This window comes from Oncorhynchus mykiss, chromosome 30 (genome assembly GCF_057628025.1).
Source record: "Oncorhynchus mykiss isolate SJ-2025 chromosome 30, ASM5762802v1, whole genome shotgun sequence".
Taxonomy (NCBI): Eukaryota; Metazoa; Chordata; class Actinopteri; order Salmoniformes; family Salmonidae; genus Oncorhynchus; species Oncorhynchus mykiss.
Window position 1 is genome coordinate 24,039,209 of NC_143051.1, and position 16,223 is coordinate 24,055,431.

General features: G+C 42.5%; 1 protein-coding gene across 2 annotated transcripts; it reads left to right on the top strand.

Annotated features, from left to right (window-relative positions):
- Positions 1-1,520: 1,520 nt before the first annotated feature.
- On the top strand, positions 1,521-13,338 carry LOC110488145 (putative tyrosine carboxypeptidase MATCAP2). 2 transcript variants are annotated; one of them, XM_021560183.3, is made up of 7 exons: positions 1,521-2,170; positions 3,616-4,381; positions 6,229-6,372; positions 8,950-9,082; positions 9,501-9,806; positions 10,836-10,933; positions 11,658-13,338. In XM_021560183.3, the coding sequence occupies exons 2-7, from the start codon at positions 3,632-3,634 to the stop codon at positions 11,829-11,831; spliced, it is 1,605 nt and encodes a 534-aa protein (XP_021415858.2). In that variant the 5' UTR covers positions 1,521-2,170; positions 3,616-3,631; the 3' UTR covers positions 11,832-13,338. The 2 variants fall into 2 exon arrangements, with proteins under 2 accessions (XP_021415858.2, XP_021415857.2); XM_021560182.3 differs by having other exon boundaries at positions 1,525-2,170; positions 3,612-4,381.
- Positions 13,339-16,223: the final 2,885 nt, after the last annotated feature.

Here is a 16,223-nt window from a genome sequence, read left to right on the forward strand (position 1 = left end):
ACTGAAATGGTCCACCCACACAGACAACGCGGTGAAGAAGTTCAAAATTTGGCTTGTCACCAAAAATACTCACAAGCTTTTACAGATGCACAATCGAGATCATCCTGTATGCCGCCTGGTACGGCAACTGCTCCGCCCACAACCGCAAGGCTCTCCAGAGGGTAGTGAGGTCTGCACAACGCATCACCGGGGGCAAACTACCTGCCCTCCAAGACACCTGCACCACCCGATGTCACAGGAAGGCCAAAAAGATAATCAAGGACAGCAACCACCCGAGCCACTGCCTCTTCATCCCGCTATCATCCAGAAGGCGAGGTCAGCACAGGTGCATCAAAGCAGGGACCGAGAGACTGAAAAACAGCTTATATCTCAAGGCCATCATACTGTTAAACAGCCATCACTAACATTGAGTGGCTGCTGCCAACATACTGACTCAAATCGCTAGCCACTGTAATAATAAAAAAATGGATGTAATAAATGTATCACTAGTCACTCTAAACAATGGCACTTTATATAATGTTCACATACCCCACATTACTCATCTCATATGTATATACTGTAATCTATACCATCTACTGAATCTTGCCTATGCCGTTTGGCCATCGCTCAGCCATATATTTTTTGTACATATTCTTATTAATTCCTTTACACTTGTGTGTATAAGGTCGTTTTTGTGAAATTGTTAGATTACTTGTTAGATATTACTGCACGGTCGGATGTAGAAGCACAAACATTTCGCCACACTCGCATTAACATCTGCTAAGCATGTGTATGTGTCCAATAAAATTTGATTTGATCACATAACATACCCTATCTCTAGGAGCAGCTTGCCCACAGCCTTCCAACGCCAACGTCATCTCAAACATAGAGAACTCTGCATTCATAGCTTCTCCTGACTCCCCCTTTCTCTTAAAGACATCTCCATGCTTCTTTAACTTTTCCCTACATCTCCTCTTACTCTCATCACACAGGTGCTCACATCTATGAACCGGTACATCTGAAATGTACCATTATGTTTCACATGATAAAAATGTTTTGATTGATGGAACAATCCAGCCAATGGTTAGGCAGCTGTGGTTTTGGCAGAGGAAACTGATTGGTCAGGACTCATGAGTAAAAGGTCCTGCCCCAGAGCAAATCTCTACAAATGAACAAAACTTTCTACAAATTTACAAATCTCTTGGTAAGGTGATAACAGTGACAGAACTCTGAGTACATGCAGATTCAAAATCTGCAAGTGTATCTTAAATTCACAGTAGAATATTCATACTCGTAAATTCACTTTATGCTTTAAATCGTATTGAATGTATTCAAATGTCAAATTACAAGTTTGCGACCATTCTTAAATCTTTCACACATCATGATACAAACTTGCGAATCATACTTGCAACCATGAATCATAAATAGTGTGTGTTCACGAAATTCAAAATACAAGCCCTGTGCTTCTGTCATCATTATAATCCCATAATTCAAGGCCCTACCTTCAGTGAGACATAAGGAGGATGGAATTTGACCTGCCCGGTTAAATTAAGCATATGCTTTTCTTTATGCCATTGAGTCTGAGTCACAAATTTAAAACATGCAGAAATACATGGAATCAGATGAGCAGATATTGAATGAAGCTACATTTATTAAACAATTTGGCCGAATTTGTATGAGGTTTAGTTAAAAAAAGTGAAAAGCATAATACAAATATGTATAAACTGTAATGACACTTTGGAATAATATTAGTTGCAAAAAATCGAATCTCTTGTCTTTTTACTGAAAACGTCATCTCACAGTAGCACAATCGTTTCTGTGTGACGTTGCCTGGGCACCATGGAAACCGCTCTTAGCTTGTGTCATTTCTTTCTTCAGTCTCTATAACAGTTTGAGAGCTACAGGAGTACGGAATGACTGATGACATTCTCAGTTAGCTGGTTATCTGTTATCGTTATTTGACCATCTAGTTAGTTCGCTAGCTAGCTAATCTTGTTTAGTTTGATCTAGCTAGCTAGTTAGGTTAGTGACAGTTGGTAAACTGGTTAGCTAGCTACATTAGCCAAGGTTACGTATTAGCTAGCTAACGTTAGCTAGCTACTAGTTTTTTTTTGCTTGGAAGACGTTGTTGTCAAGAGGTGGTCCACAGAACAAAGACTCGAATCAATGCTCGAATCAATAAAAGTCACTGGTATGTATGCACTTCATCTGTGTATGACTTGAATTTGCTTGAATTAGCTAACATTAGCTTTCCAATCTGTCCAGAAAGCCAGCAACAACAAAAACACACTGCACTTCAAACAGATAAAATGCTTATAATAAATTGTGCTGCATATATGCTGCATTTCCACTCACTCTGAAACTGGCTGTTGTTTTGACATCCGTTAATTTTATGTTTTTAATAGTAAAAATGTATTCTATTTTTAAATCCGTTCTAGAGCAAAAAACAACAAGCACTAGTATCATGACAGGTCAACAGATAGAGGCCAAGTTGAAAGCTGCATCCTCTGAAGATGGAGAGGGTCAGTTTATGGCTTGAGCGGAGTGAGCTGGTCAGGGAATGGTAGACGATGGTGCTGGAGTCTGCTGATGATCTTGTAGAGACATAATAGACATGTTAGACATTATAAAGCAGTCATAACGTACGTGCTTAACTTTTCAAGCACCTTTCAAGACACCAAAAGTCACTTTTACATACACAAGATAAAACATCTATAAAAGCACACATTTAAAAGAGTAAGCATATAAAAAGTACACCAACATTGTTATAACAAGTCTAACAATGCATTATTACTGTCAGTAGCTGTTGCAGTACTTGTTAGTACATTGACATGGTCAAAGGATATTTATCCATTCTTAATGTATTTGTTCCATGACCAGCTACGGACTCATCTTTTGGAATGATTCAGCTTGGGCACTGTTATCTGACATGGTTTGTTTTGAAATCTGTTGTTGCCATGTGATCTGCAGAAGTCCTGAATTGGTTGAGTTGTTAGTGCAGTGGTTGCATAGCTTCCACATCAGTGCTCCTGTCTGAACAAAGTAGTTATACACAGTGTGATGACGCTCCTGGTCAACCAGCCCATCTCACTGGAGCACAGGACACAAGGCTCTGCACTATGGCTGCTACCCTGTCAGACTCTGGAGGCACGATGGGAATCATTTGGCGACACGCCTACATCATAACTGACTGTGCTTTGTGCATAATAGTCCCACTAAGGACTGCTGGTATTGCTATAAAGCTGTAACTGGAGAGGTTGTCGGAAATGTCCATTTGAGGTCTATGCACTGTGATTCTATGAAATGGAGGAGGATAGAAGCAGCCTTTATTGCCTTGGGCTGAGTGAGTCAGTGTTGCTCTGCAAACACAAACTAATGATATCACCCTCTGAGCTATTGAATAATCCTCTATTGGGTTCTGTAAACAACACATGCACACATGACATAATTCACAGAAATCTAGCTTTAGAGCTGAACTGGCTGCAGACTGAAGAAGCTCCCCTGTCTCGTTCTGTAAGAGGATTAGTCTATGTACTGTTCAGTGAGTTAGTGAGAGAATCTAAAATAAGTAAGCTGCTGCGTCAGTATTACTGACTCAACCCTCGGTCAGTCATCATCACTTGTTGTTTCAGAAAGGCTCCATTGGCCAGAGATGGAGCAGTCTAAGAAGTACCTCCTGAGCTTGACAGTGCCGGTAGAGATGGAGATCTCTAAGAAGTACTCAAGCCCCACTGTGCCGGACAAGCAGCCTCTGAGCCCCACTCAGGTGTGCCTGGAGAAGCTGTCCTCCAGCATCCTCAAGGACCTCTTCACCACAGGAACCAGCAGCTACAATGTGCTCCTGCAGGGCGAGGAGGAGGAGAGACAGAGCCCAAAGCACTCCCCGTACCGCAGGCCCAAGAAGACTGTGAGATGTGCCTCTACATCCAGCAGGTCACACGATAACCACCACCATCCGTCTGTAACTCCTCTGTTACTGTTGGGCCAGCAGGGCAGCGGAGACACCAGGGACACCAGGCACTCCTCCCACCACCATATCTTCTCCTCCGCCTCAGGGGGCTTTGCCAGCGGACAAAAGGCAGCCCACAGCATCAGGGTCCTGGGTAGCACCATGGGCCTGTCCCCCCGCCCTGTCACCCGGCCACGGAAGACCTGCTTTTCCAGCTCACCCCGTACCAAGCTGCCCTCGCTGCCCAGAGGAGGGGTGATGCGGGAAGGGGAGAACGCCGGAATCAAGAAGCTTTGCATCCTCACTGCCATCAAGCCGTCCAACGTGGAGAAGGAGAAGGTGAAGTTCTTCAAGTCGGACTTTAGCTACAATCCTCAGTTTGAGTACAGCAACCCTGTGTCTCCGCTGGTGCTGGCTCGCCACAACAATGCCTCCGACCGCTTCCTGACACAGGTGAGACCCAGGTCAATTAATTAATAGTGTTTTTTTGGGCCATTTTAAACCATAAATGTCCCTACACATCAGCTATAACAGTGGAGAGGTGAGGAGCGAATTATCATGCCAATTACTGTTACAGGTAAGTCTAAGGACAGGAGACAAGTTTTAATACAACTAAGGCAAGAAGTAGAATAGGCACAACAAACAGTAAGCACTTCCAGAGGTCGGTACAGATGACCTACCCTGTCCTAAACCATGTCCCAAGTGCCCAATACTACTGCTGAGCCGGCTGATTTTAAATAGTGAGGCACATTGTGCCGGGGTCAAGCCCAGAGCCTGTGGCCAAACAATTTTTCTCTGCCAAACCTCTTATTCTCCCAGGACTGAGCTGAATTAAATATGCTCACTCGGTGAAAGCCACGTAGCCAGGCAGCAGACAAACCCTGACAGACAAGCTTGGATAGATTAGTTGGGGGGGAAAGGTGCTTTAAAACTCAAGCTTAGCACACCAGTCAGGGGGTGGAATGAGACACCAGTGCTCTCTCTGTCTGAGCTGTAGTCTGGAGATCTATCCACATTAGTATTTATCAAATGGCTATCCACATTAGCCCTTAGAAAGGCCAGATAGCCAACAAGCTACTCTAACGATAGATCAATAGCTGAGTGAGTATGTTAAAAGTCATGTTGTGATTACCCCAACAAGAGAGACAAGAGAAATCAGACATCATAAAGGTTATTGGATACATGAATATTACTGCACATCTTTGTACCTCACGCAATAGTTAGCGGAGCTTCAAGAATGATTTGAGGGAGAAATACATTTCCAAGAAAATATTATTTCAAGCACTACTGTAAATCACAGTGATTGTACTAGGTAGCCTGCTGTATAACATATAGTCCAGTAGAATTAATAGAATGTAGTCTGGGCTAGTGTTTTGAGTGCGGTTGGAATTGAATAGCAACCCCTAAGGTGTTCTGTTGTGTGCTTGCTATCTGGGTAACACTAGTATACTGATAGGAACCTATGGCAGCCTCTTTTGTTGAGTGAAGACTACAGAAAATGTAGGTAATGTGATCCTGTGGTGGACGTTGCCGTTTGTGCTATCATGTTTACTTTCTTCCACTCCTGGGATTAGTATTGTTTTACACATTCCCATTGTGTATAGCTGTGTGGCCATTCACTACACTGATGTAGAATAGAACCCCTTTTTTTGTTTTGATCCTCAATGCTGACAATCAACTGTTATTAAACTTCAAACGATGAAACACAAATTAGCCTATCTGCCCAACTTCATGTTGTTTAGGCTACCTCATGCAGTTATCTTAACCCTGATAAGCTTCAGGAACTCATTTACACTGTGTGACTTCAACAGCTAATTGTGCTATTGCGCAACAACTCCAGTTACTGTACATTTAACAGAACTGACTTGATTTCCAGTCTCTATTTGATCTCTATGGCGTGTGCGCTGGGGCGAGAGAGAGGATGATCTCTGTAATGATCTGTAGGGAGCAGGGACTGTTTCTATTAAGCCTAGTCCACAGCCCTGACCACACCACAGAGAGAAGAGAGAAAGCACTGACCTGTCCTGCCCTGGCCTTGCCACCTGACAAAACAACTCCAAGTGCTATTCCTAAAAGGGAGCTATTTATATAGCCTAATCATAGATAGCTCTGCTATGCAGTATATCCCTCCAAACAAATCAACTGAAGGATCTTGTTATTTCCCTCAATATCATCTGAACACGTTGTACTCCTGAACTGAATCAAGCCTTTGTAGCTGTATCCTCACTGAGATAACACCTAAGTCCATTATTAGATTTTAGCATAATGTTTTCTGTCATTGTGTTTCTCTCCCCCTACAGGCGGTGCGTATCATGGAGTTGGCCCTCCAGAAGTATGGGAATTATGAGAAGTTTGAGCAAGCCACAGGAGGCAACCTGCTCACCAAGTGCCGTATCTGGTACCTGGTCAAGAAGTACATGGAAAAGGAGGGTTGTATTGGGGAGGTGAGAGGATATGAGCCAGCTGGAGTAATCTGATTCTAGAACTGTGGTCAAGGGCAACTTTTACCTGGAGAATGGTAGAAGCAACCCCTTACCACAGATCCAGGGTCAACTACAGTGCCTTCAGAAAGGATTCACACCACTTGACTTTTTCCACATTTTGTTGCTACAGCCTGAATTTAAAATAGATTAAATATATATTTTTTGTCACTGGCCTACACACAAAACTCCATAATGTCAAAGTGGAATTATGTTTTTAGAAATCTTGAGTCAATAAGTATTCAACCCCTCTGTTGTGGCAAGACTAAATAAGTTCAGGAGTAAAAATGTGCATAAAAGTCACTTAATAAGTTGCATGGACAGTAATAGTGTTTAACATGATACCCCACACATACAATTATCTGTCCCTCAGTCGAGCAATGAATTTCAAACACAGATTCAACCACAAAGACCAGCAAGGTTTTCCAATGCCTCACAAAGAAGGGAACCTATTGGTAGATGGGTAAAAAAATAAAAACAGACATTGAATATCCCTTTGAGCATGGATAAGTTCTTAATTACACTTTGGATGTTGTATCAATACACCCAGTGTAACGGATCTCGTGGGTTGAAGAAGGAGACCAAGGTGCAGCGTTGTAGGTGTTCATTATTTTTAATAAACTGAACACTGCAACAAAATAACAAAGTAGAAAAAAACGAAAGCGCACAGCTCTGTCGGGCAACAAAACAGCTAAACAGAAAATAACTCCCCACAAAACCCAAATGGAAAATGACAACCTATATATGATCCCCAATCAGAGACAACGATAGACAGCTGCCTCTGATTGGGAACCATACTCAGCCAAAAACACAAAGAAATAGAAAACATAGATTCTCCCACCCGAGTCACACCCTGACCTAACCAAACATAGAGAATAAATAAGGATCTCTAAGGTCAGGGCGTGACACCCAGTCACTACAAAGATACAGGCGTCCTTCCTAACTCAGTTGCCGGAGAGGAAGGAAACCGCTCAAGGATTTCACCATGAGGCCAATTTTTTTATTTTTTATGTTTATTTAACTAGGCAAGTCAGTTAAGAACAAATTCTTATTTACAATGATGACCTACCAAAAGGCAAAAGGCCTTCTGCGGGGATGGGGGATTCAAAATAAATGAAATAAAAATATAGAACAAAACACACATAACGAACGACAAGAGAGACAACACACCACATAAAGAGAGACCTAAGACAACAACATAGCATGGCAGCAACACATGACAACACAGCATGGTAGCAACACAACATGACAACAAAATGGTAGAAACACATGGCAGCAGCACAACATGGTAGCAGCACAAAAGAGGGTACGAACATTGTTGGGCACAGACAACAGCACAAAGGGAAAGAAGGTAGAGACAACATGATTGAGTCTTTGAATGAAGAGATTGAGATAAAGCTGTCCAATTTGAGTGTTTGTTGCAGCTTGTTCCAGTTGCTAGCTGCAGCAAACTGAAAAGACAAGCGATCCAGGGATGTGTGTGCTTTGGGCACCTTTTTAACTGAATGTGACTGGCAGAACGGGTGTTGTATGTGGAGGATGAGGGCTGAAGTAGATATCTCAGATAGGGGGGAGTGAGGCCTAAGAGGGTTTTATAAATAAGCATCAACCAGTGGGTCTTGCGACAGATATACAGAGATTACCAATTTACAGAGGAGTATAGAGTGCAGTGATGTGTCCTATAAGGAGCATTGGTGGCAAATCTGATGGCCAAATGGTAAAGAACATATATTTTGGTGACCAATGGTGACTTTAAAAGAGTTTAATTGCTGTGATAGGAGAAAACTGAGGATGGATCAACAACATTGTAGTTACTCTACAATACCAACCTAAATGACAGAGGGCAAAGAAGGAAGCCTCTACAGAATAATGTTGACTCAGGGGTGTGAATACTTATGTAAATTTGATATTTCTGTATTTCATTTAAATACATTTGCAAAAACTAAAAACATGTTTTCACTTTGTCATTATTGGGTAAAATATATGTAATATTTTTTAATTCAGGCTGTAACACAACAAAATGTGGTTTAAGTCAAGGGGTATGAATGCTTTCTGAAGGCACTGTATGTTCATCCATCTAGTGGTTATGTCAGAGAGCAGTTCCCAGATGTCCCATGGCTATAAAAGAACAGCCACACAGTTACAGGAGAAGGCTGACATCCCCGACTTGTACAAGGTTTCCATTTCCATGAGCACATCCGCTTTACAGCCCTGTTGTTTTTGTTGAATAAATGAATAATAACTTCTGACACGTTCTGAGCCATGAAGGTCATAGAGACCATGGGAAACAGACATAAGAAAATACCACTCTCCCAGGACCTGGTTAATCTTGTTCCTCCTAAATCTCCCAAAAGAACAAACCCCCTAAGATCACTATAATTAACATTCTGCACACCAGAATCAAAGCAATTCCCACATAGTAACCCCATATTCTGCTATGGTACCGTAGCGCTTATTAAGGTAGAGGTTTCTTAACCACATATCTCTATGTGGTGTCTTTGCCAGAAAAATCTCAAAATCTCTCCCTCTCTCTGTTGTCAGATAGTGGTCAACGTGACAGACGACCTCCTCTCCAGAGCGTCCATGACGGTGGTGAACAGCCGGCCCACTCTGACCATCAACATTGCCACAGCCCGGGAACACTGGCTGGAGGGCATGCTACGACACGAGATCGGTTGGTACTATAACTCCATTATACCTCTAGGGGTGCTTAGTTTTGTCAAGAGGTGCACAAATCCCAGTGTTTGTTCCAGTATTGCAGCCACACAGTAATTCAAGGGTAACAATGCACACAGTTGTCCTGGATCAGGGAGAATGGGTCAGGAGTGCTAGGTGCAAAATATGTATTGGTTGATAAGAGGCACTTCCACAACCACAGCACATTTAAATGAACACAATCATTACTCATGGTCCTGGACCACTCAATACTGAACTTGCTGTTTGCTCTCAGTAATTCACCGGCCCACTAGTCTGCTCTGCTGTACTCAGCAGCACTGTTATTTTTTCTAGGATGAGGTCAGCTTGGGACTCCTCACCCTGGTGGTGCAATATAGCCACTGCGATCATTTCCTGTGTCTGTACCCTCTGCCCAGGCACACACTACTTCCGGGGCATCAACAACGCCCAGCAGCCGTGGAACAGCGGAGTCGGCAGGAAGAAGCACAACCTCCGACCTTTGAACCCCACGGAGGAGGGGCTGGCCAGCATCCACTCTGTCCTGTTCCGTAAGGACCCTACCCTGTGGAGGGCTGCCTTGCTCTACTACACTGTGTACCAGGCCAGCCGCATGTCCTTCTCTCAGCTGTTCCACAGCCTGGGACGCTTCGTCCAGGACCCCAACACACGCTGGGACTATTGTGTACGAGCCAAGAGGGGACAGACCAACACCGCACAGCCAGGTAACTAACACAGACATAACCGTTTGTTCACACGCTCATCCAGATGTAGTATCTTAATTTGAGCCGGTTTGCTACAGCAGGAAAATAATCAATCCTGCAGCAACAGGAAATGTGAATTATTATGTGGATTATAATTAATGGACATTTTTGTAGGGGTCGATACATCTTTCGTAAGGGAAAATCAAGTCTGAAATTTGAAGGTGTAAATTGCAAACTTCAGAAGCCTTTTTAAACCGCCGATACACCACACGTTCTGAATGTTCTGCATTGCAGGAAAGTATTCCTGCAACAGGGTGATCAAATTAAGCTCCTACATCTGTACATAGGCGGTCCTGCATGCAGCTACACGCCTATCTCTTACTTGAGCTTTTCCTCCTACTGGAGTCAGCATTTTCTACCAGGCCTTGACTGTTTTTAACTTCTGATATAATGAATGTGGCCTTGGCTGTTTTTAACTTCTGATGTAATGAATGTGGCCTTGGCTGTTTTTAACTTCTGATGTAATGAATGTGACCTTGGCTGTTTTTAACTTCTGATGTAATGAATGTGACCTTGGCTGTTTTTAACTTCTGATGTAATGAATGTGGATGTAACAGCTTTCTTCTGTGGACAAAGGATCGGACCAAAGCGCAGCGTGGTTAGAGTTCAACATGTTTAATAAAGACCATAAATGTGAACACTACAAAATACCAAAACAACAAATGTGGAAAAACCGAAACAGTCCTATCTGGTGCATAGACAGAAGACAAGAAACAACCACCCACAAAACCCAACACAAAACAGGCTACCTAAATATGGTTCCCAATCAGAGACAATTACTAACACCTGCCTCTGATTGAGAACCATATCAGGCCAAACATAGAAATAGACTAACTAGACATACAACATAGAATGCCCACTCAGATCACACCCTGACCAAACAAAGCATATAAACATACAAAGCAAACTATGGTCAGTGCGTGACAGTGGACTTGGCTGTTTCAGTACGTACTGATGTCATCTCCATGGGCTTGTTGTTGTATATTTCAGGTTGTTTCAGTAAGGACCAGGTTTACCTGGATGGCATCCTGAAGATCCTGAGACACAGAGAGAAGATTGACTTCCAGCTGCTAATGTCTCTGGGGAAGGTGGGTAACAGGGGGTATGTTTAATATATCAGACTAGGACCCATAGACATAGCAACAGTAGGTTTATCAGGAGGCTGCCTAACCTGCATCCTATGCCTTTTTGTGAGTAATGATTATTTTTCAAAGGGTTTGCATTACACTGCAGACAGGAGACGCAAAGGGCGATGTGTTTGACTGCACAGCTTTCGTATCGCTCTCCTCTCTCCCTCTCTCTCCACCATAACTACAATGCCTATTTGCACATGAATTTAAATGAGATGCCAGGCTGAAAAAGCTTACGTAAATACAGCAGTATGAGGAGAAAGCAGAGCAGACCATATTATGACTTCAGGCATAGAGAGGGAACACATGACTCAATGTGTTTCACACAGATGGGCTTCCAGTGTTACTGCTGTCTGTTCTAGGCATATCTGTATAGCACAGGTGGCCAACCCTCCTCCTAGAGAGCTACTTGGTATGCAGGCTTTTGTTCCTGCCATGCTTTAGCACATCTGATTCTAATGAGCTGCTCATCAGAGCATGGATTCACAGTTCCTGGTGTGTTAGAGTAGGGCTGGAACAAAAGCCTGCCTGGAGAAGGGTTGGCCAGTGGCAATCCCTGCTGAATAGAAACCTGCTTGCATTACATTATTCCATCTGGATTGTTTCTGTCTGATGTTTTTATTTGCTTGTTCTAAAACACAATAGCATGATCTCGATTGTTTCTGTCTGTCTGCTTGCCCAGGTGTCGTACGAGGACGTGGATCGGCTGAAAGGCCTGGCGCAGATGGAGCCCGTGAGGATACCTCACTTCCTGCAGGACACAGCGTGCTACGCTGAACAGCTGGAGAAGATCATGGAGGTCAACCAGCTGACTGATGAGGAGCTCAGGGTGCTCATCCGAGACATGGAGGACTAGTGGGCCTGCACACTCAGTTACTCCAACACATAGCTTTTATAGGTTAACAGCAACCGGACCAAGATCCATTTGGGATTGAAACGTTTTGTAAATAACAAAGGCAGAGAGGTTGTTATAAGGTTGTTATAAAGGTATGTGTTGGAGTACGTGAGTGTGCGGGTTCTTCTGTCCCAGTACCCCATGAAAAGTGACCATATGCTCCTCATCTGAGCATACCCAGAAAGAAGTGACCCCTGACCCTCCAGCATGCCACACTTCCACCGAGCTACTGAGCTACCGAAACCTCATTAAAGTCAGTGACATCATTCACAGTGACAACCCTGCATCTCTCACTACCATCCCCAACAGGCAAAATGGCATATGATGTCATGATGATGTAGTTTCCTGGTTGAAAACTGGTTTTCTACTACGTATGGTAGCTGTGTGACGTGACATGACTTGTGCAGCGTACTGTATTGTATGTAGGATTTCCCTCTCCATATTTCTCCATCTCTCTATCTCTCTCTTGCACCCCAAAGGTAAGTGCACTTCTATTTTCAATCTTCTGTTCCAAAGACTAATGGGTTCCTATGCTTTTACTGTGCCCTTGGTTGGTTGCTGTTCTTATAGTTGATGTTCAGGGAATTACCCATGAACCAGAGAGAGTGTGTGGTTGTCAGGATCGGGCTGCAGTAAGAGACATACAGGAGAGAGATGGCTATGGTATCATAAAAGCACAACACTGATTCATGATGTGCCAGGTCACAGTGGAGGAAGGCATGTGGAAGAGGCAAACTAACGAAGCACAAGACAGCAGCATAGTGCTGAGATAGTAGGATTGTGATAGCATAGAAGTGCATTGTGGATCATATGTATTTGTGCCCCGTTGATGTATCCGGCAAGAGGTTACCTTGGTGCAGCAGCATCAATCCCTTCAAACACCCACCGTCTTAAGATTTGCACTTTTCTCTTCAGCATTTATAACCTTTCACCTATGAACTTTGAACTGCTTTGTTTCTGGCAGTTTCCTTAGAGAAAACCTTATAACCTTACACTGATAAACTCTCCTTGCTGCATTTTAAAACCAACCAATAGGCCTAGTGTTTTTAAAGGCACAGTACAACAGTAATATTGTACTGTAATGTTTTTCTCCATTTGTCAAACATGATTGACAGGTTGTTGATGTTCTTGCTTTTGGTACCTGTTATGAGAACTGAACACTGTGATATTTGATAAATATTGTTCTATTGACACTTCCACCTAGCCTGGTCCTAGATCAGTTTGTGCTGTCTTGCCAATAGTTATTTCTAATGACCATAGGAGTGGGCAGGACATCACAAACTGATCTGGGACCAGTCTAATTTTGACCTGATGTAGGTAGCATGTTTGCTGCCGATACTTCACCACAAATGGCCCTGGGCATGATCCAACTGTATGATGAGCACTATGTATTGTATTGCACTGTATTTTAATACCTCCTGATGTTCACTGAAGCCCCGGGAAACCCTAATAAAGTGGATCCATCACCTTGGAGACTTCTGTCTCAATCTGAGGAAAGAGGTGTTGCAGTCACCTTGTCACTTCATTAATCTCCGGTTTCGCTGTGAGACTTGACTCCATTGTGGCTCTGTGTTTATTGGCACCTACAAGTACTGACATGCTGGAAAATAGGCCTCTGTCTACACGGATCACCAACGGATCCTGGGCGGTCACTCTGCTCCATAGAACCTGGGTTGTATTCACTAGGCATGAAATGGAAGAAAACAGGCTGAAACAGGGAGGTACTATCGGAACTTGTCCAATAAGAAATGCTTGTTTTAATTTTCTGTTGCAGAACATTTTTAAACGTTTTTCTACTGGTGTGCCCTGATTTGTTAAACTGATAGGTGCTTGTCCTACTTGAGGAGACAACTTCATAGTGGGGGCTGGTCAGGAGGTGTTTTCTATGGTTAGATATGGGTGTTTATCAGTGGAGCCTGCTGAGGGGATGACGGCTCATAATAATGGCTGGAATGAAGTCAGTGGCATGGTATCCACCACATAGAAACCATGTGTTTGATACCATTCCATTGACTCCATTTCAGCCATTATTATGAGCCGTCATCCCCTCAGCAGCCTCCACTGGTGTTTATAGTCTATTGGTCGAGCTTGACCTGGCTGTGTTATACTACTAACAATGGAATCAGGTTCATTTTAACATGGAAACCAGATGATAAATGTATGAGATTCTACTTTTTACGCAAGACAATGTCAAAAGCCAAGTTTCTAAACATTCTGAGTCAGTTTTTATTCTGTTAGGGCGTGTTTCACATGGCTTGGAAGCCAACCATAAATATTTCACAGAGCCATTTTGTTTTAGAAGCTTGTCTGGTAGAAGTGGGTTAAATGTTTGTAGGACATGTGTGACAGCTGATGTGTGGGTGGGCTCAATGAGAAGAGGCCTCTGCAGTCCACATCTTTCACCGCTAGAGGGCAGTCCCATCCACTACTTTCTCCATAGCTCTATTCGGTAGTGAAATGATTAGACTATGATATGTGAAATCACTTAAAAAACGGAAGAAAGCGGCAACTCAACTCCCAACATCATATACCAATGATGAAAGTAGAATTATGCATTTTACTTTAAACACATTCCATCCTAATGTGACAGAGCCAGTATTGACCGATAATAACCACACTCTTAGTGAGGATATGTTTGTTGACATCACAGACCGAAGGTTCCTTCTGAACTTCCTCATCCTGTAATACATGATGTTGACAGTGATGTAACCATAGCAACAGAGGATGTAACATCCCCCAAGCACAGTTCACTCCGACATGTGCCACTGAAAGAAGAACTTGGCTGAACTGAAACAGAGAAGCTGTTGCAAGAGCAGAGGTCGACACAGGCACACTTACCTTCAGGATGTCCCAGCTTCCAAAATAGGAACCTCAGCAATGAATAGTCCTTATTTTCACATTAATCATCTGGTTGGAAAGCCAGGTCTACTTTTTTAGGATACTGATAATGAATACTCTTAAATGTCTGCCCACATGACAAAATACTACAGTTTACTATAGAATAGTACAATACTTACTATAGAATTATAACGGAAACTGTAGTATACTGTAGAATACTACACCACACACTGTAGGATCCATCGATCATGTATATTGTAGTACTTACTATAGAATGTTGTAGTATACTGTAGAATACTATAGTAAATACTACAGTGCTATCTGCAAAACAACTGTACTAAATACTACAATAAGGTCTGCAAAAACACTGCACTTTTAAATAGTAAATACTACAGTGTTTAATTTGCATATACCCTGCCAATTCCCCTCCCCCATATCGCAGTTTGAGCCACCAACAAGTGAGAAACCTACATGCTATGTATAGACCATATATTGTGTTCCCTACAGATTATAGAAAAGGGCAGAAGCTCTCAACTATCTGTTCCGACCCCAGTCCTACCTACCTCCAGTAGGTTTCCTGAAGAAGAAAGCCTCCACTTCTTTGTCAAAGATAATAAAACAAAAACACTACAGTAAATACTACAGTATACTACAATACACAAAAACACTACATTAATTACCATAGTATATTCTACAGTTGTCTTTTACCACAGTATGTATACCATAGTTAACTGTAAATACTACAGTATACTACAGTAAACACTACAGTATCCACTGTAGTGTTTTTGCAGACTACAGTGAATACTACAGTAAATTCTGCAAGAACACTACACTGAATACGATAGTATTTTTTCATGTGGGTAGTGAAGTGTTATAATAACAGTCAGCCCTAGGATTCAAACCCACTTCTCTAACCTCTGTTAAGAGGTTACATTCCATCACTATCCCTAAGCTCAACATGAATAAAAAGGAATAAATCAAAGTTAGCGGGATTGCAGAAGATCACTTGTACGAAAAACAGTCTCTGTTTCTGGGGCTTTTACAGAGCAGCTTTGATCTGTTAAATGTCACCATTGTCTGTATATTGTACATTGTCTGTCACCATTATAGTGGTAGCCAACACACTTCAATGCAAAAGATCAACTGTCTGTTCACCTGTTCTACTATACTACTACTATTCTACTATATGTTATAAACCTAGCTCCCTTTCGGATGCATAGAGCAAAACATTTAAATTATAATAGCCTATCTAATAGGCCCAATTAAATGAGAGATGCTCATGGTAATTTGTTATATGGCTACTTCAGAAATATGAACTCATCGTAGCCAGAAAAGGTGCAATGGTTATGATATACACTGAATTTACAAAACATTAAGAACACCTTCCTAATATCAACTTGCACTCCCCGTTTTGCCCTCAGAACAGCCTCACTTCAGGGACACATGGACTCTACAAGGTGTCGAAAATGTTCCCCGGGATGCTGGCCCATGTTGACTCCAATCCTTCCCATCCTT

Bases quoted from the DNA above. Each gene is read 5' to 3' on its own strand.
- LOC110488145 (XM_021560182.3), top strand. From the start codon at position 2,146: ATGCTCGAATCAATAAAAGTCACTG. The intron at 4,382-6,228 runs GTGAGACCCAGG...CTCCCCCTACAG, and splicing joins CCGACCGCTTCCTGACACAG to GCGGTGCGTATCATGGAGTT. The intron at 9,807-10,835 runs GTAACTAACACA...TGTATATTTCAG, and splicing joins GACCAACACCGCACAGCCAG to GTTGTTTCAGTAAGGACCAG.